Source organism: Paramacrobiotus metropolitanus, unplaced genomic scaffold, assembly GCF_019649055.1.
Source record: "Paramacrobiotus metropolitanus isolate TYO unplaced genomic scaffold, Prichtersi_v1.0 Parri_scaffold0000005, whole genome shotgun sequence".
Lineage (NCBI taxonomy): Eukaryota > Metazoa > Tardigrada > Eutardigrada > Parachela > Macrobiotidae > Paramacrobiotus > Paramacrobiotus metropolitanus.
In genome coordinates, this window is record NW_026570225.1 from 2,398,070 (window position 1) to 2,421,375 (window position 23,306).

Sequence of the window (23,306 nt, forward strand, 5' to 3'; positions counted from 1 at the left end):
CCTTCAGAACAAGTTTTGAGTCAAAACGACGTCCGTATTTGAAGTATGCTGTGAAGAAGATAATTCCAACGTCAAAAATAACTGTTCTCTAGAAAAGCATTTAATCAACTGCTAATATTTTGACTACAAGGGCATCACAAGGATTCAAACAAATCGTATCCAGAGCAATGCGATCACCGATCTCATAGGCACAGGAGCCAGAACATACAACCACTTCTCCCATTGATCCCTTTTTATCACTGGAAAAGTCGTAACATTCTTCTTGCTTAGCGACAGACAATCGAACATCAATTATCACAATAAAAATATCAGCACCGCACTGGCGATAGAAAGAAAATAAACTACTGGATGCAACAGCGGTTTCGAAGCGGCCCATGGCGAATGCAGTGTGCTTTCGTAATGCCACAAGTTGTTTGAAAGTATTCAGATGCGAGTGAAGTTCGGTTTCCTGAATCTGAGATATTGTGCAAATCAATGTTAAAACCTTGAATACTGAAATTAGTAATCAGTGACTGTATGCTTTACCTCAACATTGCACACGCGATAATTATCCGCCAGAGGCAGCCAAGGTGACATCTTAGAAAAACCGCCAGTTGACTCATCTGTCCACTGCATGGGAGAGCGAGCCGGATCTCTGTTCTTCAACTTCCAGAACTACAAATTAAAATACATTACTTATACATACCACACTCCGTAACACTAACCCATCAGCCATTTGAACCAAGTTGGAAAGTTATTGTTCTTTAAAAATTTAATCATAGGCTTTTATAGCTATTGGCGTGCAGCGAAGTGCCGGTCGCTTACAATAGAATCTCGTTTAGCAAAAGTATCCTTGACATCTCCGAAAAATTCAATCCGCGCACCATGCATTCCCAGTTCTTCGCCATAGTACACGTTAGCCGTTCCCGGTAGGAGCAAGTTGAGCATATTCATTCCATCGACTATTTTATCACTGCCGAAGCGGTCTGCTACGCGGTGGATGTCGTGATTCCCCACCTAATAACCAAAATGAACACCAGGTTTTAAATTGTCAACTAATTTGTTCACTTTCCGCTTTATTAATGAGCCTGGTGCAAATTATTAATTTTGTCACATCGTGAAGCACCAGATTTATTGGGCTTCTTGCCGGCGAGATACTCAATATTATAATAATCAAGAACACTACAGAATATCCCATCCAGTACAGGTCACAAATATGTAAATGTTGCTACGCGCAAGGGCGCGTAGCCACTGCACTACGTTACACCTTCACCGGAAAAATGAAGTGAAAAACTTCAGGGCAAAATATCAAAATAATCTTCTTCAACATTAAAAACCGTGCTGATTTTATCCTTCTTTCGTTCTTCACTTCTCTTTTGCTGGCAGGCTCTTTCGATATGACCTTTATTTCCGCAATGATTACAACGAGTGTTCCGGTACCAGCATTCATCCGGTGTGTGACGCCATGAACCACACCGCTTACACTTGCGCCGGGACGCGCCCTCTTCGTCGCTTTCTTCCTCTTCATCACTTCCTTTCTTTGTCTCTTTAAGGCGTTCACTTTTCTCGTCTTTCTTCTCTCTAGCGTCTCTCTTTGCAATTCTGTTCACAGATTCTTCTTCGACATTATTCTTTTTGGCTTCCTTAACGCTCGTCTCAAACTTGATGGCCAGCTGCAGGGCGGCGTCGAATGTTTTCAATTCCGACAACATCAAATACCTCCTGGTTACGTCGCTTCGTATTCCCGCTACTAGGACAGCGCACAAATTCTTTTCAAGGAGTGCTAGGGAAATCGCACAGGATGGTCTTGTCCCGCATCCGTGTCGCAAAATCGACCAGGCTTTCACTTTCACCTTGACGAAGGCTGAAGAACAGTGCCCATTCCGTGATCTGGTTGGTGTACGGCGCGTATGCCGTTTCCAGCTTCGCCAGCAATTCTCCTAACGTGAAATCCGACGGCATTTTCGGCTTGCACATGGACACGAGAAGCTGTAAGGCTTTGGTGTCCAGGCTGTTGATCAGCAAAGGGCGGTGCTTATCGGTATGAAGATCCGTCAGGGCAACGTAATTATCAAACAAGAACTTCCACGCTTTGTAATCCATCGTTTCCGGATTAAACTTCGCCAGTCGATCCGTTGAAGTCGCCATTGTCACGCTTAACTAACGCACACTCCTCTCTTCCAACTTAAAGTTCAATGAATACTACACACTTCACGCCAATTGTCACGTCATGAAGCACCAGATTTATTGGGCTTCTTGCCGGCGAGATACTCAATATAATAATTAAGAACAATACAGAATATCCCATCCAGTACAGGTCACAAATATGTAAATGTTGCTACGCGCAAGGGCGCGTAGCCACTGCAGACGTTAAAAATTTATAGAAGCGGAAAAAATAAGCGAGATCTTTTTAGTGTAATAATGTTTAATCGGTTTTTATGACTGAACCGCTGCAGTATCTACATTTTGAATACTGCGAATACTGTCAGTAAACGGAATAAGTGATAATCTGTACACCACCCAATTCTCTCACCACCCAATTCGGCCAAACTCCTTGGCCACATAACTTCAAAAAGCCACAGACGTAAAATTCCATATCAAATCCAGTCACTTCCCTATCCAAGCTCAACAAGCCGAAATTAAAGGAATAATCCGCTCCACAACGATAATATGGTATGCATTCTTCGATTTTTCCAGTAACTTCAGTGTTTAACAGCCTGCAGTACACCAGATTTTCAAGTTCAGCAAATAACTGCTTACTATTACTAAAAATAAGACATAAAGAAATCCGACGAACTAAAAGCGCTACAATTGCGACGTTTTACTCGAAATATACAAATACGGAATTAATCCAAGACGTGTTTACTTGTGACATGTGCAAGTTGATGCGGCGTATTCATCCAAAAGCGATCTCCAGTGGGACACCATTTCCAATGTTTCCGGTTGATTATGCATTTGACTTTCCTTATCAAAATTCCTCGAGCGGGGATGCTCTGGCACAGGAACCTCGTACAAATGTTTGACTGCATCCATTCGAAATCCGTCCACACCTCTTTTCAACCAAAACAGTAAAACATCATCCATTGCCTGGACAACAGCCGGACAACGGAAATTCAAGTCCGGCTGGGACGGAAGGAACTGGTGGAGATAGTACTGACTCCGCCTATCGCACCATTCCCATGCTGAACCACCAAAAACACTGTTCTAAATCAGAAGGGATACTCTCGTGATTAAAATTTCGTCAGATATCGTTCAAAAGAGCACCTACCCAAAGGGTCGGCGGAGCCGGTATGGAAATGCCGCGCCTATTCACAGACCGGGAAGTGTCGCCGCTGTGCCATACGTAGTAATCAGCGTATGGATTGATCCGATTGTCCCGACTGGCCTCAAACCACGGATGTTTGTCGCTCGTATGATTTGGCACAAAATCCACGATCACATAGATACCTAAAGTAAAGTTCAATTATACCGTCTGACGATATTTTGAGGTTTTCGCATTCCGACTGCGTGATGCACAATACGCTATATATCTTTCTGCTGCACCGGCAAACGCTATTGCGCGTCGTTTACATTAGAGACGACCACAAGTACAACGTAGTCAATTGTTTTCGAAAAATGCTTTTTCAGATAGACCAGTGCGGGAAGTTCGTGTCTCCGGCGGCCGGAATGCGAAAAACTTAGCATGCCAGCACAAATCTGTTTTATTGGCAAGCAGCATTTCAGCTGTGGTTGGACAGGTAACGTGGAAAGTTAAAATGTACCCAGTGAATGTGCTGCACTGATCAGCTGATCAAAGTCGGCAAGCTTTCCGAATATGGGATCAACCTGACAGAAGTCCGAAATATCGTAGCCAAAATCTTCCATGGGCGATTCATAAAACGGACTTATCCAAATTGACTCAATACCGAGTTCCTTCAGATAAGGCAAACGTGATGTGATACCTGCAATAAAGAACAAAATGAACTAAATTCAGCACTTCCAGCACCAGTTTGCGGATTGTTATTGAAATTGTATGCACGTAAAACAGTGTACACAGAGTAATTAAACAAAGGACATAGAAGTACTGTAAATTGTAAAACACAAGCTATAATTAACTGAGATTGCGCCAAGTTAATAACAGCTATTGACTGTACAGTCTGTACTATACTAACACTAACAGCTAGCTGATACAATTATTTCGGAGATCTCACCATCAGACGATAAAGTAGATCTGCACTCGTACAGTACTTATAACTTGCTGAAGTATTATGCGACAGAAACTTCTTACCTGCAAGATCTCCAATTCCATCTCCACTGGCGTCCTGAAAGCTTCTCGGGTAAATTTGGTAAACGATTGTGTTGTGCCACCATTCTCGGTCGAAAGTACGCTGCTCATCAGATGCTGCTGACAAATTCTTTCCCAAAGGATACAGATCGAAGCAAAACTTTTTATGTTGTCTCCGACGGCTTTTGTCGGTCTGATCAGCTGCAGATAAGTCCATGGCGGAAAAAGGAACCCACAATCTAAACAGGCGGATGTCGGACAAAAGGTAACATGAACACAACAGATTGCTGACAATGTAAGCTGATTCTCGTTTGTAAACAAACCTTACTCAGTAGCAAACCAAATCGTTTAGGTGGAGGGAAAAACTGACCTGTTCCGCCTTGGATGGTCTGCAATGCTTTTGAAAATGTAGCGAAAGGAAATGACAATTTGATAGATATAAGAATGCAACGAGTAATCAGTAATACTGCATTACTAATAGAGTAACAGTAGTGTAATTTTATTAAAGAAGTAAATGCGGAAAACGGCAACAGGTGAATTAAATCTGCTCTGTTATATCCGTTCGTGGGAACGGTAAAAAAGAAATTCGCGAAAATTTTGTGATAACATCAGCTGATATAATCTCCCAGCTTCGCCTGAGGGTGGCTGCTGCACACGTCAGGAGGTACAGGCCCTTCATTGAACATGTAAAGCGACATGAGCAAATCCAAAACAATCTGGGTAGGTCGTTCATACCATGCTCATTCTTACTGTATCATCTTTCCAGTTATTAACAGCTGGTTTGCTTTTTGAAAGGCATAACTATAAGTATAACAGTTGAATCCCCCTTTTACTCTGGATTGTTTTTCTTTATTTGGCTACCATGTCTCTCCGTGAACCAAAGTTTTCATTGGTCGAGTTGTTTGAGTATAACAACGAGACCAGTCGCAGAAATGGGACGCACTGCGGATACTGCCAGGGGAGTCGAAGTATTTCTGATGGGATTTGGGGATATCGTTTAACGGTAACGGATTATCAGAATCTGTTACAAAGAGGATGGTAAGTACGGGATTAGATTGTATCCTGCGTGTGTTTTGTATTTTAATTAGTAATACAAGATATTTTTCACCTTCTCCAAAAGTTTGCCCTACTGATCTATTTCATTTCGCAGCCTTGCTGTACTTATAAGAACACTTACAGATCAGTAACCGGGTGAATTAAATTGCAGGCGTCGGAGTGGCAAATACATCTACAAGCCCGTGATGAAGAAAACCTGCTGCCCGCAGTACGCTATCCGCTGTGAAGCACTGAAGTTTCAGCCGACTAAATCGCAGAAAAAAGTACTGCGGAGAATGTATAACTATCTGGCATGGGGCAAAGGCGAGGAGCGTATCCGCTCCACGACCGTTGCTGCGCGCATGAATGGTCAGTCGTCGGATTCCGATTTGCAGGATGCTCTGGATGACGATGACGACAGCGCGTCCACCTCGGACGAGATGGAGGTGGAAGGCGCAGGTGGCGCCGAAGAAATGCCCCACGTGGAAGAGCCGCCTTCGGACACTCATCCGGAAAATATTGTCGTTAATTCTGACAATATACCATCCATCGGGCACCTGCCTGCGCCAGTTCCAATCAGCTCCAGTTCGCTGACGCAGCCCATCGTGGTCACGCAGAGAAATCATGTTCCACCCGCGAAAGGAAAAGGCCCGGATCCTAATAAGTAGGCTGCCAAAACTGCTCGCATCAGTTTGAGAAATAGTTTTTCTTATTCGCGTAATGTTAGGCCCCTTCAGCGGAAGGCTAAAGAGGTTCGTCGCGAGAAGAAAGCTCAGAAATTGCTCAGACAAGGAGTTAACCCTACTCCACCGAAATCTAGCAAATCGACCAGCAACAGTTTGGAGACGTATTTAGAAAAGCCACTCCCAGATGAGCCTAAACATCACCTGGAATTCCGCCTGATCAGCACCAGTGATAATGATCGTGATTCGGAGTTTACGCGGACATTCGACGACGTATTCCAGGTGTACGCTAAATATGAGCTGACCATCCACAAAAAGGACGCCGATCATCCCACACCCAAACAGTTCTCGCGTTTTCTCGCCGAAAGTCCCTTACAGCGGCAGCTGGCGCCTGAGCAAGCAGATAATGACGAGGGCGTCTATGGTAGTTTCCATCTGCATTATGTGCTGGATGGAAAAATTATCGGTGAGAAGCTACGATCTGGCTGACGTGACTGAAAACAGCAGAATGCCAAACATGTGCTGTAAGTTTATGGTATGTCGTATGTGAAATCAAAATGTGTTGCAGGAGTGGATGTCGTCGATGTACTACCGGATTGTTTGACCTCGGTGTATTTTTTCTACGATCCCGATTACAGTTACTTATCACTGGGCACTTACTCCGTTCTACGCGAGATGTATATGGTGCGCCAGTTGCACACGCGCTTCCCGTCGATTCAGTTTGCTAGTTTGGGATTCTACGTGCACTCATGCGCCAAAATGCATTATAAAGCCACATTTCAGCCTTCTTTTTTATTATGTCCCGAAACATATACTTGGCATCCACTTCCCGCATGCCTTCCCAAGCTATCTGTGACAGGATATCAGCGTCTGGCTAGACCGGAAATCCCGGACGAAGAAGGAAGAGTGTGTGAATATGTCAACCAGACACTAATTTTATTCAAGCGGAATCTTATGACGTTTGAATTATATCGCATTACACTTCAGAGATCGGTACAGCCTGCGGCTGTAGTGTTACGAAAGGAAGTCGAGAGAGTGACGGGCTATGCGCTTTTGGTGGGACGCCAGTGTGCGCCCACAATGGCGCTGTACTGTGATAATGCCCCTATTCATCAGCCGTCTTCGTGAAGCCTTCTGACCATGAGCTATAATTGTGTGGTACGATTCCGCTGGTTTGACGTTTGCCAGTTGCAAGCCATGAATTCGAACTTGGGACTTTTGTTTTGTACTTGGCATTGTTTTATTAGAGTGCAAGCCTTATTATCGTGTTCCCTTCGCTTCTCGCGCTAATGGTTCTGTACTTTTGAAATGTGCACGCTACAGTGATTTCTTCCTGTGATTTCCAGACCACCTGCATTTTGTGTGTCAGCAGTCTGCAAACGGTATGCTACCGGACTTGCTCCAATTATTCGCACCGTAAAACAAAAAAAACGAATTCTTAATTCCAGAATCATATGAACGTAAACGACTCATGAATATTATTTTTGCTCACAAACGAATAAGGCAATCGATCTTGACGTTTTGCCCGTCGATTCTTATTAACCACGTTCTTGGTAAATAAGAATGGTCAACATAGCAATTCACAATAACTGCAACAAATCAAAATCAGCAACCGGAAGAACGCGAATACCGTACAAAATTTGATTTTAAACATAAGCATTATGAGATCTAAGCAAAGATAGGAGAAAAAAACAGTAGCTTTGGCAAGAAAAGTTAAATGGCTGCTGATAAATCGGCAACTGCCGCTGAACGCAACGGTAATACTAAAAGTGTAACGACTCAAGTGGACCATGAAAACCGTACAAGCAAAACACAAGTATTCCCAATTTTACCCTCCGGTCTCCATCCCAGTTTGTTTTATCATTCTCGTTCGTTGCTGAAAGCCACTCGGAAAGCCATTCTGCACTGCTTCTGCAGATCAAGATCTGCCATGCGTGCGGCTAAAACTTCCGGAGTACCTGAAAGATAACACACAGATACAGAAAGTCTCACCTCACAACCGTGCAGTCGTGTTAAAAACATGCGGTAGACTATTCTGCCGAGCAGATCTTACACGACGGATCATTAAGCTGTGCGGCAGCTAGAAACGGCTGCAGCCATTCCTGTCGCATGAACGTATCGTCAATTATGGTAGGGACAAAATCTTGCTCATCCAGCGGTAACTGCTGGTGATTCAAATATTCCTCCGGGTCACATTCGTCAGCAGCTAAAAACGAAGAACCGCTTAATAACCACTAGTTTAACCATCTATTGTGCTATCAATGCGAAGTCAACGCATCGCGTAATGCTATAATTGTTATCCCCAAAAGTGAACAATACTATACTTCAATTCGATACCTTCCGATGCTTCCGTCACGTTATCAACACTTTCCCATTCTGTCCCGGTTGATGTACCGGGCGAAGGAGCTGAGCAACCAGTTGCGGTTCTTTGCTGTCGATTTTTTTGCACAGCCGGGACTGATTTATTTTTCCCATTGTGCTTCTGCAGATAAAACTAATGAAGTAAGTTATGACACAGACGTAACGTTAATGAGCTGACCGTTCATCCAATGCCTGTGATATGGTACTGTTAAGGGATACCTGGATTTTTTGTACTGCGTCAAGGGATTCCCCAATCCGAAACACAGGTTTACTACCGAGTAAATTCCGTTCTAAGGATGATGAAAGCATTTTAGTCACACGATAAACGACGCATGTACTCGATTGCGACAGACTTCATCCGACTGCAATGAACTGACCTGATACATTACCTGCTATTCTCTTTACATTGGGCGTTCTGCTGCACTGCTCTCCATTCTTCTTCCTCTTCTGAACTTCATTATTATGCCACTGCGTGATGACCTTCTTCTCTAGTCCGGTCTCAAGACTCAATCGGGACAACAGATCACCGCGGGGCGGGCGGTTTATGTCGAAAGAAGCAAGCAAGACTCGTCGCTGTTCGGGGGTCTTGTGTGGTTTGCGCTTATATCCCGACTGCAGTGCCGTGGAATTCGACATAGTCTTGACCATAGTCTTGACTTTCCAAGCCATGCCCAGGTCCACCTTGTCAACGTTCGTCCGTGGTTCACTAGAAGTTTTTCCCGGATTCACTGTGGCGCAAGATTGACGCCTTAAAAGCACCCGAAGTTTAGATTTTTTCTTCTTCCGAATCCGTGCACCCTCCTGGGGATGATGCGATGTATCCATAGCAACAAGCTGCTCACATGGGGACGCTCTGACTGTCTCCATTACAGCGGAGACGGACATTTTTGGTAGACGTCGGACGTTACTCGACTGGGGAGGTGTACGATGCTCATTCACCGCACTGCCAGAATGGAGAATCGTGGAACTCCTCATCAAAGGGCCATAAGAATCTGCGGAAGGATCTCTTCCGGTTGTTAAAAGTCGCGCTGCTGCCTCCTGTTGCTGATGCATGCGATGTACTACGGACGGATCCTTCAGCGTAATTTTCAAGAACGATCGAGAATCTGAAATTGGCACACATGCTGAAGCACACAGATAAGCAAATTTATGGATAATCGCAAACAACCGCACGTTGAACTTTACAAGTATTGACACTCCAGTCCAACGGTGTCCATTCATTTCGAAAACCATTCATTTCATTCATTTAGGTTTCTTAGGTTTCGGAAGTCCGAAATGAATGACTTCCGAAACGAATGGTTTCCGAAATGAATGGTTTCCGAAATGATAGGGTGCCAGTCCAACACGAAGCAGCGGAATGCGTCGATTAAGGGAAACACATACCAAAACGTGTTTCATAAGAAGTACATAATTATTAAGTTTATTAATATTATTTCATACGCCGCAGGTCCCAGCAGCTACTGTACGTGCTTTTCGTAAGGCACTGAAAACCTGCTTTATTGTGCAAAACTGGGTAAAAATAACTTAATCATTATCAGCTTCTGTACTCGTACTGAAATGTGAATTATAATAATAATAATTATAATAATGTACTAAAATATAATAATTAATGACCGGACTTACGACTGCTCAAACCAGACGACGACGCAACCAACGCGTAACAGCAAATAAATGAAATCACAGAAAGGTAACAAATTATGAAATAGTTTATGAATTTTAGTTGCCAAATAATAAGTTGATAAATAACAGGAACCATCTACTCATTCCGAGCCTCTAAAACAGTATAAGCAAAATATGAACAGAGTTCTGCTGCTTTACGGCCATTAATTTTACGGTACAAACCTACCTAAGCATTTTTTACAGTAGTAATCTTCAATGAAATCCGCATCGCGTTCTTCGACATCCACACAACGCCCATGATACCACTGCTTGCAATAATCACATAATCTGTAAAAACATAAAACGATTTCGGCAAACTAAAGATGAGAATCATGAGTCAGGTTACTTAGCCGTACACTGTGATTTATTACATTGTTGGTTCAGGTTGCCCAATAATACGACAAATTCCAAACCAAAAGCATAAAATATCTATATAATGCCGAGCGCAAACTATCCTGCATTTCATAGAACATCTTTGCTACCAGTAAAGTTCCAGCCTTACATCATGAAACTGTCGAAATCACGGGAACACAGAGGACAGGCATCCAAATTTCTATCAGAAGGCTCAGGCTGAATGGCTGCCTCGAAAACGGCGCAAGCCGTTCCAGCATTATGTGTTTCCTGCGAACGTGCTGTTCCACATACAGTCTTCTGCGACTCAGCCTGACTGTCCTCCGTAGTATCAAACTGATTATCCCCACTTTCAGCCATTAGCGACAAGGGTTTTCTTTATTCGACAACGTTTGCAGTGAATGACTGTAAGTCGCCCGGTTTTCCAATGAAAACATCAACGATTCACTGGCAAAAGGTAAAACAGTAACTCATACACTTTCAAAGGCAATCCTGTCATTGAATAGCACTGGTCGCTCGCCAGATCCTAACATGTAAACTTGATTACTGGATTATTGCCACTATAATTAGAAATGTTTCCGTTCGCTTTCGATGAGTTAAGTAATAATCCTGCATAAGAGATATTTCAAAATTATATCGAACGAATTAGTAAATACACTAATTATAATAATAATAATAATTGAATTTTATGATTTTTATCAGTACGGTGACTGTAAAGTGTGAGCACACTCATCAGCCCAGGCATAAAGTGGCTGCTACGGCAGCCTAATAGAGGGATCTATTCCGAGCTTACGCTCCGCCCACCATATCGAGATGGGCGGCATCTTTCATTTTATCATGCACCGAAGGTGTTTTCGGAAGTATGGAGTCTGGACTGCATGCAGGGTGCTCGCCTTCCCTACTGTCAATTTACCAATTATTTGCTAGGAGTTGCACTGTGTGGCCTGCACAAAACAAAACAAAACGACAGGCAGTTTTAAAAATAAGGAATATAGTTCTCTGTGGTTTAATATTTTGGGCACTGGACAGAGGCCAAATTGTACCTGACGATTTGCCAAAGGGCATGCTTGACGTTGCCTATCGGGAAGTGTATTTTTACATCTGCGCATACCAAATTTTTCCAAGCAACTTCGGCAACATTCACTTGTCAAGCATCAGCCAACAGAGGCGGCCTAATCACAGAGAAAATTTGATATACACGTAAATTGCTCCTGTCGGCGCCGTCCCAAGGATAGATGCCGCATTGCCAAGTTGGACCTCGATGCTGATCCGCTGACGAAGGAATTCCGTAGCCCGTTTTTCGCCGGTTTCCTGTCGTACTCGTATCTTCTGTTCCAGTTCCGTTATCGTGCGGGCAGCTTCCGGTCACCTGCGTTAAAAATGTTACTGCTTGAACTGTGCAATTACACTACGATTGAGTATGTTTGCAATGTTTTTTGGGATTTGTATTTTACAAAAATGAAAAAATCCGCAGAAAAATTGAACCGGGTGTGACGACCGGACGGCCCGGACATATTAAGAATAAATAATATAATACTTGTATTAAGTTGCACTTTTGTAAGTACTGGATTTTTCGTAACCGAAGGCCCACTCGTAATAACCGTCCAAAACTCCTGTAACAATTAGCTGCTATTAACGGATCTGTTTTTCCGCTTCGATTATTCGCAGACCGCAGCTCAAGCTAGTGGATTTTTCTGCAGTAGCGTAAAATACGAACAGCCGCCCGTTTCCGGTGTTTGTTGGTGTTACCATTGCTATGTGATGCTTCTTTTTATTAGCACAATTTTATTTAAGAATATTTATTATTACAATTAGTAGGTATGCGATATTGGGAACAGTCTACTATTGTAAGTGATAAGAAATTAAGTACAGTACGTACTTATACTTCTAATTATGTATAGAAAATCTGAGAAGCATGATCACAAGCTGAAGTACTAACGAAAAACCGTTATTAGTCTGCAGAGTACTAGTAGTCTAGTACTGTCGTAGTAGTAGCGTAACTAGTCACTAGCGTCATTGATATACTTACGTAAATTTCAGTGAAAGTTTTCGTTTTAGCAAACCGGCTAGAAACAGCCCAAAACGAAAGTTCTATACGAATACCGCAAAAAAACACTGTCAACGATTTGGCGCTCTTGTCTAATGTGTTATCAATAATTTCCCTTCCGGTGGGTTCGGCTCGGTACGAACGATCCGGAAGTGCAATACCACACCACCACAATCGGTTATCGGCTAATCAGCTGAAGCAACAGGCGTAGAAACAGCAACAAGCAAGTTCTGCGTGTACAGAGATCGTGCACCACATCATGATTGCGCAATAAAATTCGTGACGGTGAAGATTTGACGCTGGCCCATAGACATATGCTATAACTCAAATTTTCAAAAATTCTAACTTTGTTAATTTCGCGTTAATGTTTTTTGAATATGCTTTAAAAATACAGAATAATATATACTAGTAGGCATAACAAATGTTTTTCGATTTTTATTTTAGGGTTGCTATGCTACGTAATTAGCATGGCTGTCTATGGAGAAGTCAATTTGATTTAAAAGATTTCTCGTAGGCGGCTATGTTAACCACGTATGCTCTCAGTGCCAAACCTTAAGACGAAACAGAAAAAAAATCGTTTTGCCTAATAGTGATATTATTATATTTTCTCTAACATTAACGCGAAAAATAACTGTTATAATTTTAATTCGATATTTCTCAATATGGCCAGCAATCAAATCTTACCGTCACAACAATGTACACTAATATCTCTACACACATTCTGTTGATTTCGTTGTGAATGGGTTCTGCAAGTCCCCGAGCAATTACTGTGTTTCTCTTGTATTACGTACAGTTATGCACATTTAGTCCGTAAAGCAGTATGGATCATACGGAATTATTGAGCCTTAATAATCGCACCTTTCTCAAGAAGTTCTGCATTTCCCCCTTTCGTACTGCGTATTGCGAAGGCGCTCAACGTGGGAAGTCGATGACGGCATTGGCTTCCAGTCCCGTCCTAACCGTTAGGCGCGCGGACGGGGAAAAGTTGCGCGGTATATTTAACAAATATGCGTCGGTGGAGCGGAGAGGAGAACGGTATATGACACTGGAGGATTTTGTGCGGGGCTACCTGGGTCTGTATGCCACGGAAAATTACAGCGAGGAGACAGTGCGCCTGCTGGGCAGCGTTGTGGATACCAGGTCGGGGGTCTTTAAAACCATGTGCAGTGTATTTTTACGTACTTGCTCTCGGAAGATTGTGTTCTGTTAGCAACAACTCCACATTTAGGATCATTCCTAAATGATAATACAAACTGCATTTGCATGTTTTCTGGAAAAAACATGATACATTGCAAGCTGATCTGATAACTTCAGTCTTTACGTCGTACGAGTATGGTCTACATTAATTTTGTGCTTTCGTAAAAAATATGCTGAAGAAATTAGACACCGAAATCAGTTCGATGTGATTTAGATAGCAGTTTTCCACAGGTTCTGTAGATACATTTTTGTTAACTTTTTCATTCTAGAAACTGAGAAACAGAAGTGTAAGCAGTAGGCCGTACTAGGCAGTAGGCACCTTTTCGCGTCCAGTATTTTATGTCCAACTTTTGGTATTAATTAAATTGATCACGCTGATAATGTTTTATAGACATCTTTTTTATTTTTAAGCTGACGAACACCTGTGAGTGTATCTCTTTTTAAAATAACGAGAACAAACAGATGATTCCATGTTTTATAAACAATCACTGGTTTCGATCTGGTCGGCTAACATCGGCCCTATTAAACTACGGTATGCCGCGCAGGTCGGGCGAGGAGTGCCAGCGATACATTATAACTGTTTACAGTTTACTGTACTGTATAACAATGAATTTTGGCAAATATTAGTTGGTATGCCTATTAGTTTTCTTGGCACCTTAACCGGTATCTTTATTTACTTATTCTTGCAGTAAAGATGGCTTCATTTCGTTCGCGGAATTTCAAGCCTTTGAAGCGGTGCTGTGCTTGCCGGACGCTTTGTACATGACTGCGTTCTCCCTCTTCGACACCAACGGTTCCGGTTTCATCACGCTGGATGAATTCGAGCGCGTCATTCGGTTGACTACGCTGCAGCGACATGTCCCCTTCGACTTCGCCGGCGACTTTGTGACACTGAACTTCGGCAAGGATAAGAAGCGATTAGTGTCATACGAAGAATTCACGGAAATTCTGCACGCTTTTCATGAAGCACACGCCGTGCAGGCCTTCAAACAGTTCGACAAGCAGGGTACGGGCTACATCCGCGCCATGGACTTCCACGACATCATGACGAATGTGAAATCTCACTTGCTCACGGCCTTCGTGCGCGATAATCTGGTGGCTGTGGCCGGGGGAAAAGGCAGTACGCGGGTCAGCTTCCCCTACTTCATGGCCTTCAATAATCTCCTCAACAATATGGAACTGATCAAACGCATTTTCACAACCGTGACCAGGAATAATTTGAAAACGCCACTTACGAAGGAAGAATTCCTTACTGGCTCACAAGTATGGTCCCAGGTCACCCCGCTGGAAGTTGATATTCTTTTTCATATTGCGTCGCTCCGTCATCAAACTGGAAAGTTAACGTTCGAAGATTTGGAGATGATCACACCTGAGCGAGTGACGATACCGTCGTATCATATCACGGAATTTAAAGCAGTGTCTGATCCTTCGGAGCGAGGCTTCTTTATTCAGATACTGGAAAGTGCGTACCGTTTCACCTTGGGATCCGTGGCCGGAGCGGTGGGTGCTACGGCTGTGTACCCTATTGATTTGGTCAAGACCAGAATGCAGAATCAGCGATCCCGCGCGCATCTGGAAGAGTTACTGTATAAAAACAGTATTGACTGCTTCAAAAAGGTGGTACGCTATGAAGGCATTCTGGGATTATATCGCGGGTAGGTTTTCTACTGTAAGCTGAACGACCTACGGAAGACGAAAAGTGAATACTTGCTTTTAAAATACAGCCATAAGAACTTTCTGATTCAAGTTTTGCGGCTACCTCTTTAACAAGTTGAGTTTGATTTTTTTGTTATTACAGTCATTTCAAAGGAAGCGATAAGGTGGCCTTGAGTTGTATTTGACTTGTCGTATCTAGTTGCGTTCGTCTTCTGAGATTATTGGACCCCACCACCTTTAATTATTCTTTTTATTGTGCAAACACGAGTTTTGGGTTTTCGGAATCTTCCTTGCGTTAGCAAACAGCTGTGATACATGATAATCAATGCATTTCATTATGATTTTATGCTCTGACTTACGCGATTAGTAGGAATGTAATTATTCTTGTTCTGTCAACGCCAGAATGTGGGATAAGTGTTAGAAGGAGAAGTAAACAGATATAGGACTCATAATACGAGTACGTAATGATAACTGTAGATGTGACTTACTTTAATTATGACCTCGTTGGTAGTTAAATATCTCGAATACTGAACGATGGTTTTTTAGGTTGCTGCCGCAGTTGGTGGGTGTGGCGCCGGAGAAAGCCATCAAGCTGACGATGAATGATTTTATCCGCGACAAGATCGTTGACGAAACCGGCCTCATCCCGCTATGGGGCGAGATATTGGCCGGTGGTACGGCCGGTGCATCTCAAGTGGTTTTCACCAATCCACTGGAGATTGTCAAGATCCGCTTGCAGGTTTCCGGTGAAGTAGCATCCACTCAGAAAATCCGCGCCGGTTCTGTCATGCGCGAACTAGGGTTTCGCGGTTTGTACAAAGGGGCCCGGGCATGTTTTCTCCGTGATATCCCCTTTTCAGCCATCTACTTCCCGACGTACGCCCACGCAAAAGTCTGGTTTCAGGACGAGCACGGTCACAACAGTATGCTGTCCTTGCTGGGAGCGGCGGCCTTAGCAGGTATTCCGGCCGCTTCGTTAGTGACACCGGCTGATGTTATTAAGACGCGGCTGCAAGTGGCCGCACGGAAGGGTCAGACAACCTACAGTGGACTGTTGGATTGTGCCCGGAAGATTTGGGCTGAAGAAGGCGGCCGTGCATTTTGGAAAGGAGCGGGCGCCCGTGTCCTGCGCTCATCACCGCAGTTTGGTGTGACACTTATGACATACGAAATGCTCCAGAGATTGTTTAAGGTGGATTTTGGAGGCACACGCCCGACAGGGGAAGATTTGAAGGTTCCTATGCAGTCGCAGTATGTGTACCGCTCAACCAATCCGGATCACATTGGCGGGTATAACTTGGCGTTAGCCACTTTTGCCGGTGTGGAATCCAAGTTCGGCTTGTTCTTGCCACGGTTTAGGACGGAAATTGTTCCGGTAGGAAATCCTAACTTGAAACCCGGAGTTGCACCAGCCTGATAATGTTTGGTTTGTTATCGATGTTCAGCCCTTCCTCCCCGGTTGTGGTTTTAAACTTTTAATGATTGTGCTTTTGTTAAATGTAATATTTCATGTTACGTTAAGTGTAAATGAGAAATCTGGTGGTTTTACCGCGTTTACAAGTCAAAAAAACTGATGTTTGCTCATGTCTTAATGTTTGTTTTACGCATTTACTCAGAATAACTTATTTTTCTCGCAGTTGTTGGAAATACAGCTCTATCGCACCAAGTGTGGACAGTCGCATAAAATAAATTTAAAAATAATCTGGTACATCATTTTGTTAATTGTTTTGCACTTTTCTAGTGTAGTTTTTTTATTGCGGATCCAGAAACATCAAAACCAAAGTCTTTTGATGTGCCAGTAGGGGAGACGAGCGGTATTTTATGTAACTCGTAACGGTGACATTAATCCCTTACGGTAACGTTAACAGTTAACAAAATCCTGCCATAGTATCCTGTTACGAAACTGGTTTCAATTACGGTAACTCATTAAGCTATGGATTAATTGGTAGAGCATATCAGTAATGATAACCCGTTGAATAAAAAGCAATCCGTCATTGTACAGTAATCCGTGGCAAAGGTAACGTTTTCTAGGTACGGTATTGGTGTTTACGGGATTCGAGTGATTGTTACGAAAATTTTTTACGGTAATGTTGTTGCGGTAATTTTAAAGGAAATGCAACGTCAGAACGGTGCCGCTTTACGATCACCAAATAACAAGACAGGAGGAGTAGTAAAGAAGCAATTTCCCGAACTGAATCAATCACCTACGTGACAAGCGGGGTCGTCGCCCAAATAGCCGCACTCCGGCACTTTTAATGGGGGTGTGTTGTTCGCACCCCCCATACGGTAATATATGTATCACAATCGCAATGGCCAGTATGATGCCGGAAGGAAAGGCCAGTCCCACGGCAATCGGCACGGTGTAATCGCTTTCTATTTCAACGCCTCCTTGTTCAGTGTAAAAGCATTACTCGATCCCAAGTACTGCCCCACAACCTTGTGGAATAACAAAATACGGATTATCCAATCGGTTTGGCCGTGCAGAATTCAGACGCTGTACGTGGAAATGCTTATGAAATTAAGAAATTACCGAATACGTCCCAGAATTTCGATTGGTGATGCCATACAGAGCAAAATCATCATTCCACATGACACCCGGACACATGATACCCTAGCGCTTAGGCCACCTAATATTTGGCCACATAAGAACACTATGAAACTTAAACACCACAAAGTTGCCAAAAATCTGAAACCTCAACTCTCTTCTCTTAAAGACGGCGATGGTTCATTGCGTAAGCACTGTTTTAAAATTTTCATTTAAAAGTGATTGTTTTTTTTTCGACATGAACGCGTACGTTGTGCTTTTAATTAGCAATTATTACCGCAAAGGCACTTTGCAGTAAAATTCCAGTTTTGAGTGCTCGATATACCCTAAGCATGTCAGCTGTCACGCCACCATTTTTGTATGAAATGTTTTATGGAAGTAAAAAGATAGCACATCCCAGGGTATTCAAATCTCTCAAAGCTCAGTGGTCGTCAAATTTGCTCTGAAGTCATCCAGAAACAAAGGATAACCATATCTTTAGCAGTTACTTCGCATCGACCGCTGGAAGCCGTAGCGCTACTGTTTCAAAATCTGCCGCACCGCTGTCAAAGCGGATCGGCCAAGTTTACCTTTTGCCTCCCCTTTGTCTTTGCCTTTTCCCTTTGCCTTTGCAACTTCATCTTTACCTTTTCCTTTGCCTCGGCCATTACCTTACCGTTCTAATTCACCGTTCCGAAATACCGTCCCGAATAACCTTTACCATTGACTTTAGCCGTTGCGTGAAAAAGCTGGCTTCAGACACTTTACCGTTTTTGGGAATTTATCATTTGTTTTGGGGAATGAGATCCACATATTGTACTTCCAAATGTTCAGCTACAATAATTTATGACCTCAAAATACAGAAGCAGCAATACAATACTTCTATACCTACAACGACGGCAAGGCATTACACTTCGTCTTAGAAAAGCAAGCCGTCCCGAAACATGGCAGCTTATTGTTTTTCGTTGTCCGCTGTGGTCACAAACCGTTTCCCATCGAACATCACGCTGAATCCGTCGGCTGGATTAAACCCTTTATGACGTTTAGAAATGTAAGACACTCGCATTTGATAATAACACGGTAAAGCAACTGGCGGCAGTCTGCCATGCAAAGGATAAAGCCAACGGTAAAATTATTTAGAACGTTTTTTTTTTTGGGAAGTTACTGTACTTGCAGAACGGTAAGGTAATGGTTGCGGTAAAGGTAATCTTTGCCGAACCCTGCTAAGCGGAGTTATTTAAAAAATGGTGTTTTGACCTTTGAGTCCTTTTTTACGATTTGCTATAATTTTCGTCAAAATCTTGCTTTCTGTGAGAATCCTTTCTGTGAGAATCCTTTCTGTGAGAATCCTTTCTGTGAGAATCCTTGACTGTTCAATCGCTTAAATCAGCTTGTGAATATGTTGGACGGCTTCCTACGTTTGGTTAATCTTATAATCGTAAGCATTGATCGTAAGCGACATGATCGTAAGCGTTAATATAAATGTAACGGTTCATCAATTTTTAACTATTCACGCTGCGCTGCGGTCTACCAATGCATGCAATAGCGCATTTTCCTAGTATTGACAGTTTCATACATTCAGCAGTGTTTGCGCGAATTCGATTTTAAAACAGTTGCTAAGTTTCTAGCATACCTGTGATGGATGTGTTTTTTTACAAATTTCTGCAACACTGCAGTGCAGTTGAAACGAAAATCGACACCGGCATCGTGAGCGTTGCGCAGTCCGGCAGCCAAAGCCACAATACAGTCGTGAAAGGTCACTGCGAAATGTACACAACAGGCACGCAAAAATTAAGGAAACCGCCAAGACGCCGGTTACAAAAAAAGCAAAAAACAAAGAAAAAGGATATAATTAATATCGTATTGATATGGTCACTCGAGCGAGCGTTCTTTTAGAGCAGCACGGAAGGCGTCATATGTGGGAGTATTGCTCGCGTCGCGGACCGCCCAAAAGAACGGAGACTAATAAGCTTCCATGGCGATGGTACGAGTATCATTCGAATCACCTGTGGTAAGTAAAACACACTTTCGTGCTCCCAAGTCTTAACCAAACGCATTTGATAACTATACGGGAACTGAAACTTAAAGCCTGAAGATAACATTCGAATTTATAGCGTGACAGAGTACAACGGGATAGAAATGCAGAATACAGACAAATACAGCGCTTCTATATACATATCGTAAGTATATAGACTGTATTCCATATCTATCTATACTTCTATGTGATACTTCAAGACATTCATACGATACATGGCCCATGTATCGTATGTATAATCACCCATGTAACATGGGTGATTATTATACCGTAATGAAAATGTCGCAGTCCAAATTCTTAATACAGTAGAAGAGCCCGATTAAAGCTTTTCACATACATGTACTGTGCTGCCAGCTTTCGCTGTTGTCATATTGCAATATGCTGTTGTTCGGAAAGGTATTCATCGAAAAATAGCTATAATCCCCTTTAGTCATCCCTTTGGCATGTGCAGTGATCATGAATTCGCGAATCCGCGTTGGACACAGGATAACGACAACTGCATAATCGACCTCTGATATTGAGATTTCTTACTTCTAGCTTGTTTCTGGACGGAGTCTAGTAAGGTGTTTACGTCGACGCCGGCATAGAAAGAAAACTGGGTGTACGTATAGTTGTTATTGACCGATCGGATCATTAGACTGTTCGCCCACATGACCCGAGAATTATCCGCAATTCCGCATCATAAAATACGACAGCGAAATTCGTCCAGTTGAACTATCTGGCCATGTCCAGACTCCAGCATACCTGACCATTGCGTGTACGTACAATATGCACAACGAATCACGTTGGGAAATTGCTACGAGAAACCAAATTCGCTGACCTATATGCAATAATGATTTCTGGTGGGTTCATCCTGCCATACTAATACATAGAATTAAAGAAGACCAATTAGCGCTGCGCGCAGCGGAAATAATATTCTAAAAATGTTATAAAATTTGTGAATTTCTAGGCACCTCAAGTTTATCCGTGAGCGTCGCTCCACCAGTGAGTACCATCGTCGGAAACACCGTGCTGATAACTCTCGCCTGCAGTATATCCTGCGCACAGGGTGGCCCATTGAAGACATCCAGCGGCCGCGACCGGTTGCGGACAATGACCGTCATGACGTGCGCCGAAACCAGGCCACCATCACCTGACACGTTCGGTAGATGTAATACTGTGCGTCGAAGATGACATTGTACTTATTCCTGGCTTCCTCAAAGCTCAGTTCACAGGCTGGCCAGAACTGGTCAATGTACATCTAATTCTTGAACGCCGTGACGTCTACAGGGAACAAGGGAGAACCCGTGAAGTTAACATCTTTGAAGGGCACCACCACAGCGGCGGTGACAGTAATCGGACCTGGACTGCTTGTGATCTGGGCGCCAGAAAAACTGAACAAACCGAAAATAAAAATCTCCATTTTTCTGGCTCACTCGACCCGAATCATGAGAATGATGGCATTCGCTTGAAATCTGAAACGATAGCAATGTTAGCACACGTTAAGCACGGTCACGTCACGGGTGGTCACGCTTTTTTACAAAACGTCGTGATACTGTATCACGACAGCTGAATTCACAGTTATGTATCACTGATACATAACTGTGGCTTTCAAACCTAGCAAACACAGAGACCGACAAAGAAAACTACAGAAGCAAGCGACCAGAATCCACAGGTGCCTAACCAAACAGCTCACTGGTAAGGGCCAAACGCAGGTGTACGCGTAAGCCCCCAGATTGCTTCGGGCAAACACCACTGTGTTTGCAAGGTTCGCGAATTCGTAAAATCATTGTCAGAACGACACAGAAGCAGAACAAGGAAAATGATGGCAAACAGCCTTTATTGTGTAACAATAAAGCAACCAACAAACAAACACAGAAAAACCAGTGCGGAATCACTGTGGAAAAGTAGCTGTATGCGAGCTCGTAAGAATCGTGATAATGATTCAGCGTGCTGCAGGTATGCAACAGCTGATGCCGCAAAGCATGGAATCGCTCGTAGGCGCTGGGCTACGCCCCCTAGAGTGCAGCAGTGCGCTGACTGGTCAGCGTAGACAAAGTATACGCCGAGTAAGCAGCGTAATATAGCGGCACGAAGGGCGTGGCCATGTGCGGGCGGGTGACAGAGCAAGCCACAAGATGTGTCTACCGCCTCGAGTGAGCGGTCTCTGACATGCCTCTGGGCGGGAGTGGGAACTCCTGCGAGCACCTAAAAACACAGCCGTACTTTGCTATTGCTTTATTCGGCTAGTTGTTTCGAAAACGGCTCGGTTTACATGTTCAGCAATGCATTAATCAGGTGACAGACAGAACATTCTGTGCAAAGTACGGTAATTCATTCACGCAGAGTTACAATGGAGGCTATAACACTGCCACAGACAGATCGTATGCAGCAGCTCGCAAACGCGAGCGCCAGCTTTATTTTAACGCGCATCGGCGCTAACCGGCTCGGGCAGAGCAAGACGTTCAACAGAACCAGACTAAGAGAATTCTAAACAGGTAGACAGCAAGCACATCTCTAGGGAAGGCGCCAATCCTCTGCTTCGACTGATCTCCCTGTCTACTTCCATTTGGCACGATTGGTGCTGCGGACATCACAGGCCTTTCAGTCCAAGCCGTTACTGAGTAGCCAGGGTGGTATTGTGATCCTCCATCTCCCGTGCCCGTCTCCTTGGTGGTATTGCTGCCTCAGCCAAGCACTTCGCACACAGGCCTTGCGGGCCGTGCACTCGCAGCCTGACCTCAGAGTGGTCACCCATCTAAGTCCAAACCGCGCTCGATGTAGACTATCTTTCAAAACCCGAAGGTTTATCCATCTAGCCACAACGAGTGTGCTCATCTAGCCACAACTCTGCCCCTGGCCAACCCGGTAGGGTGCCAGGATCCGATACCCGGATGCCACTTTGTCTCTCAACCCGGTAGGGTCGCTGTCTCAAGACCGGCGGTGCAGTGCACCGAACGGCCAAAATCTGGAGTGCACTCTGGGTGCAGGGGGTTCCAGTGTGGTTTTGAAGGCTTGGTTGGTCGAACAAGTAAGAAAATAAAGTTTTATAAGGCTCATTGTTAAACATCAAAGTAAAAAGATCACAATTCCAGTGAGAATTAAAGAAACGTAAGATATAGTTAGAGATCCCAAAACCAATTCTTTTGGCTAAATGGCTAAATAAAAACATCAATTCTTTGGTTAATAAAGTCTAGAAAAACCAGGTTTGGTTAAAAAACTAGACGCAAAATGGCTTATTCCGACTAGGTTTACCACAGGGCCAATCTTGTCCACACGGGTACTAGTCAACGGTCCGCTTTATCCGATAGGATTGGTCTGGTCCTGTAGATCCGGAGCGACGGTTCCCAGAGATGTCCACAGGGGTCCAGTGGAGTAATTCCAGCGGCGTCGTATATGGAAGGCACTGTTGCTTGCGCAAGGACAGTTTGTCCCCTTCCTGGTTCAGAGTGGTGGAGCAAGCCCGGTTGGGCGGTCCGTAGGGGCCAGTGAATGAAGCCTCTGGGCAGGAGTGGTGCTCCAATGACCAAAATGGT

General features: G+C 43.7%; 5 protein-coding genes across 41 annotated transcripts in view; 2 read left to right on the top strand and 3 right to left on the bottom strand.

The window, feature by feature from the left end:
* Positions 1-84: 84 nt before the first annotated feature.
* LOC129581076 (maltase 2-like) lies at positions 85-4,908 on the bottom strand. Of its 4 annotated transcripts, none has more exons than XM_055471947.1 (9): positions 4,572-4,905; positions 4,247-4,482; positions 3,741-3,920; positions 3,248-3,426; positions 2,846-3,183; positions 2,513-2,696; positions 805-996; positions 526-654; positions 85-454 (listed from the first exon to the last, which is right to left on the bottom strand). In XM_055471947.1, the coding sequence occupies exons 2-9, from the start codon at positions 4,458-4,460 to the stop codon at positions 101-103; spliced, it is 1,770 nt and encodes a 589-aa protein (XP_055327922.1). In that variant the 5' UTR covers positions 4,461-4,482; positions 4,572-4,905; the 3' UTR covers positions 85-100. The 4 variants fall into 4 exon arrangements, 3 of the variants coding, with proteins under 3 accessions (XP_055327922.1, XP_055327923.1, XP_055327921.1); XM_055471948.1 differs by having other exon boundaries at positions 4,567-4,905; XM_055471946.1 differs by having other exon boundaries at positions 4,614-4,904.
* Positions 2,361-7,396, top strand: LOC129581077 (arginyl-tRNA--protein transferase 1-like). Of its 6 annotated transcripts, XM_055471950.1 has the most exons (8): positions 2,361-2,652; positions 2,862-3,431; positions 3,607-3,989; positions 4,236-4,508; positions 4,596-5,281; positions 5,451-5,942; positions 6,006-6,427; positions 6,530-7,396. In XM_055471950.1, the coding sequence occupies exons 5-8, from the start codon at positions 5,106-5,108 to the stop codon at positions 7,087-7,089; spliced, it is 1,650 nt and encodes a 549-aa protein (XP_055327925.1). In that variant the 5' UTR covers positions 2,361-2,652; positions 2,862-3,431; positions 3,607-3,989; positions 4,236-4,508; positions 4,596-5,105; the 3' UTR covers positions 7,090-7,396. The 6 variants fall into 6 exon arrangements, with proteins under 6 accessions (XP_055327925.1, XP_055327927.1, XP_055327928.1 ...); XM_055471952.1 differs by having other exon boundaries at positions 2,361-3,431; positions 4,873-5,281; XM_055471953.1 differs by having other exon boundaries at positions 2,361-3,431; positions 3,611-3,989.
* Positions 7,397-7,452: 56 nt separating this feature from the next.
* LOC129581078 (uncharacterized) lies at positions 7,453-11,064 on the bottom strand. Of its 2 annotated transcripts, none has more exons than XM_055471956.1 (7): positions 10,484-11,064; positions 10,169-10,269; positions 8,700-9,428; positions 8,542-8,612; positions 8,299-8,443; positions 8,015-8,167; positions 7,453-7,919 (listed from the first exon to the last, which is right to left on the bottom strand). In XM_055471956.1, the coding sequence occupies exons 1-7, from the start codon at positions 10,690-10,692 to the stop codon at positions 7,822-7,824; spliced, it is 1,506 nt and encodes a 501-aa protein (XP_055327931.1). In that variant the 5' UTR covers positions 10,693-11,064; the 3' UTR covers positions 7,453-7,821. The 2 variants fall into 2 exon arrangements, with proteins under 2 accessions (XP_055327931.1, XP_055327932.1); XM_055471957.1 differs by having other exon boundaries at positions 8,712-9,428; positions 10,484-11,063.
* A 2,042-nt stretch (positions 11,065-13,106) lies between these two features.
* Positions 13,107-16,937, top strand: LOC129581107 (calcium-binding mitochondrial carrier protein Aralar1-like). 2 transcript variants are annotated; one of them, XM_055471997.1, is made up of 3 exons: positions 13,107-13,519; positions 14,266-15,231; positions 15,779-16,937. In XM_055471997.1, exons 1-3 carry the CDS (start codon positions 13,200-13,202, stop codon positions 16,647-16,649), a joined length of 2,157 nt encoding a protein of 718 aa, XP_055327972.1. In that variant the 5' UTR covers positions 13,107-13,199; the 3' UTR covers positions 16,650-16,937. The 2 variants fall into 2 exon arrangements, with proteins under 2 accessions (XP_055327972.1, XP_055327973.1); XM_055471998.1 differs by having other exon boundaries at positions 13,309-13,519; positions 14,271-15,231.
* Positions 16,938-17,458: 521 nt separating this feature from the next.
* LOC129580883 (uncharacterized) overlaps positions 17,459-23,306 on the bottom strand; it is a 50,488-nt gene continuing 44,640 nt past the window's right edge. For 22 of the 27 annotated variants that reach the window (XR_008689393.1, XR_008689395.1, XR_008689390.1 and 19 more), the window contains 3 exons: positions 21,133-21,245; positions 20,745-21,054; positions 19,389-19,762 (listed from right to left, as the gene is read on the bottom strand). Coding sequence is in view for 4 of the 27 variants with exons in the window: in XM_055471629.1 (XP_055327604.1) it covers positions 21,021-21,054; positions 21,133-21,245 (147 nt within the window). In the remaining 23 variants the exon portion in view is untranslated. Of the gene's footprint in view, positions 17,669-17,762; positions 17,860-19,388; positions 19,763-20,444; positions 20,588-20,744; positions 21,246-23,306 lie in introns of those variants that run through there. The other 5 variants (XM_055471616.1, XM_055471617.1, XM_055471618.1 and 2 more) reach the window with 5 other exon arrangements.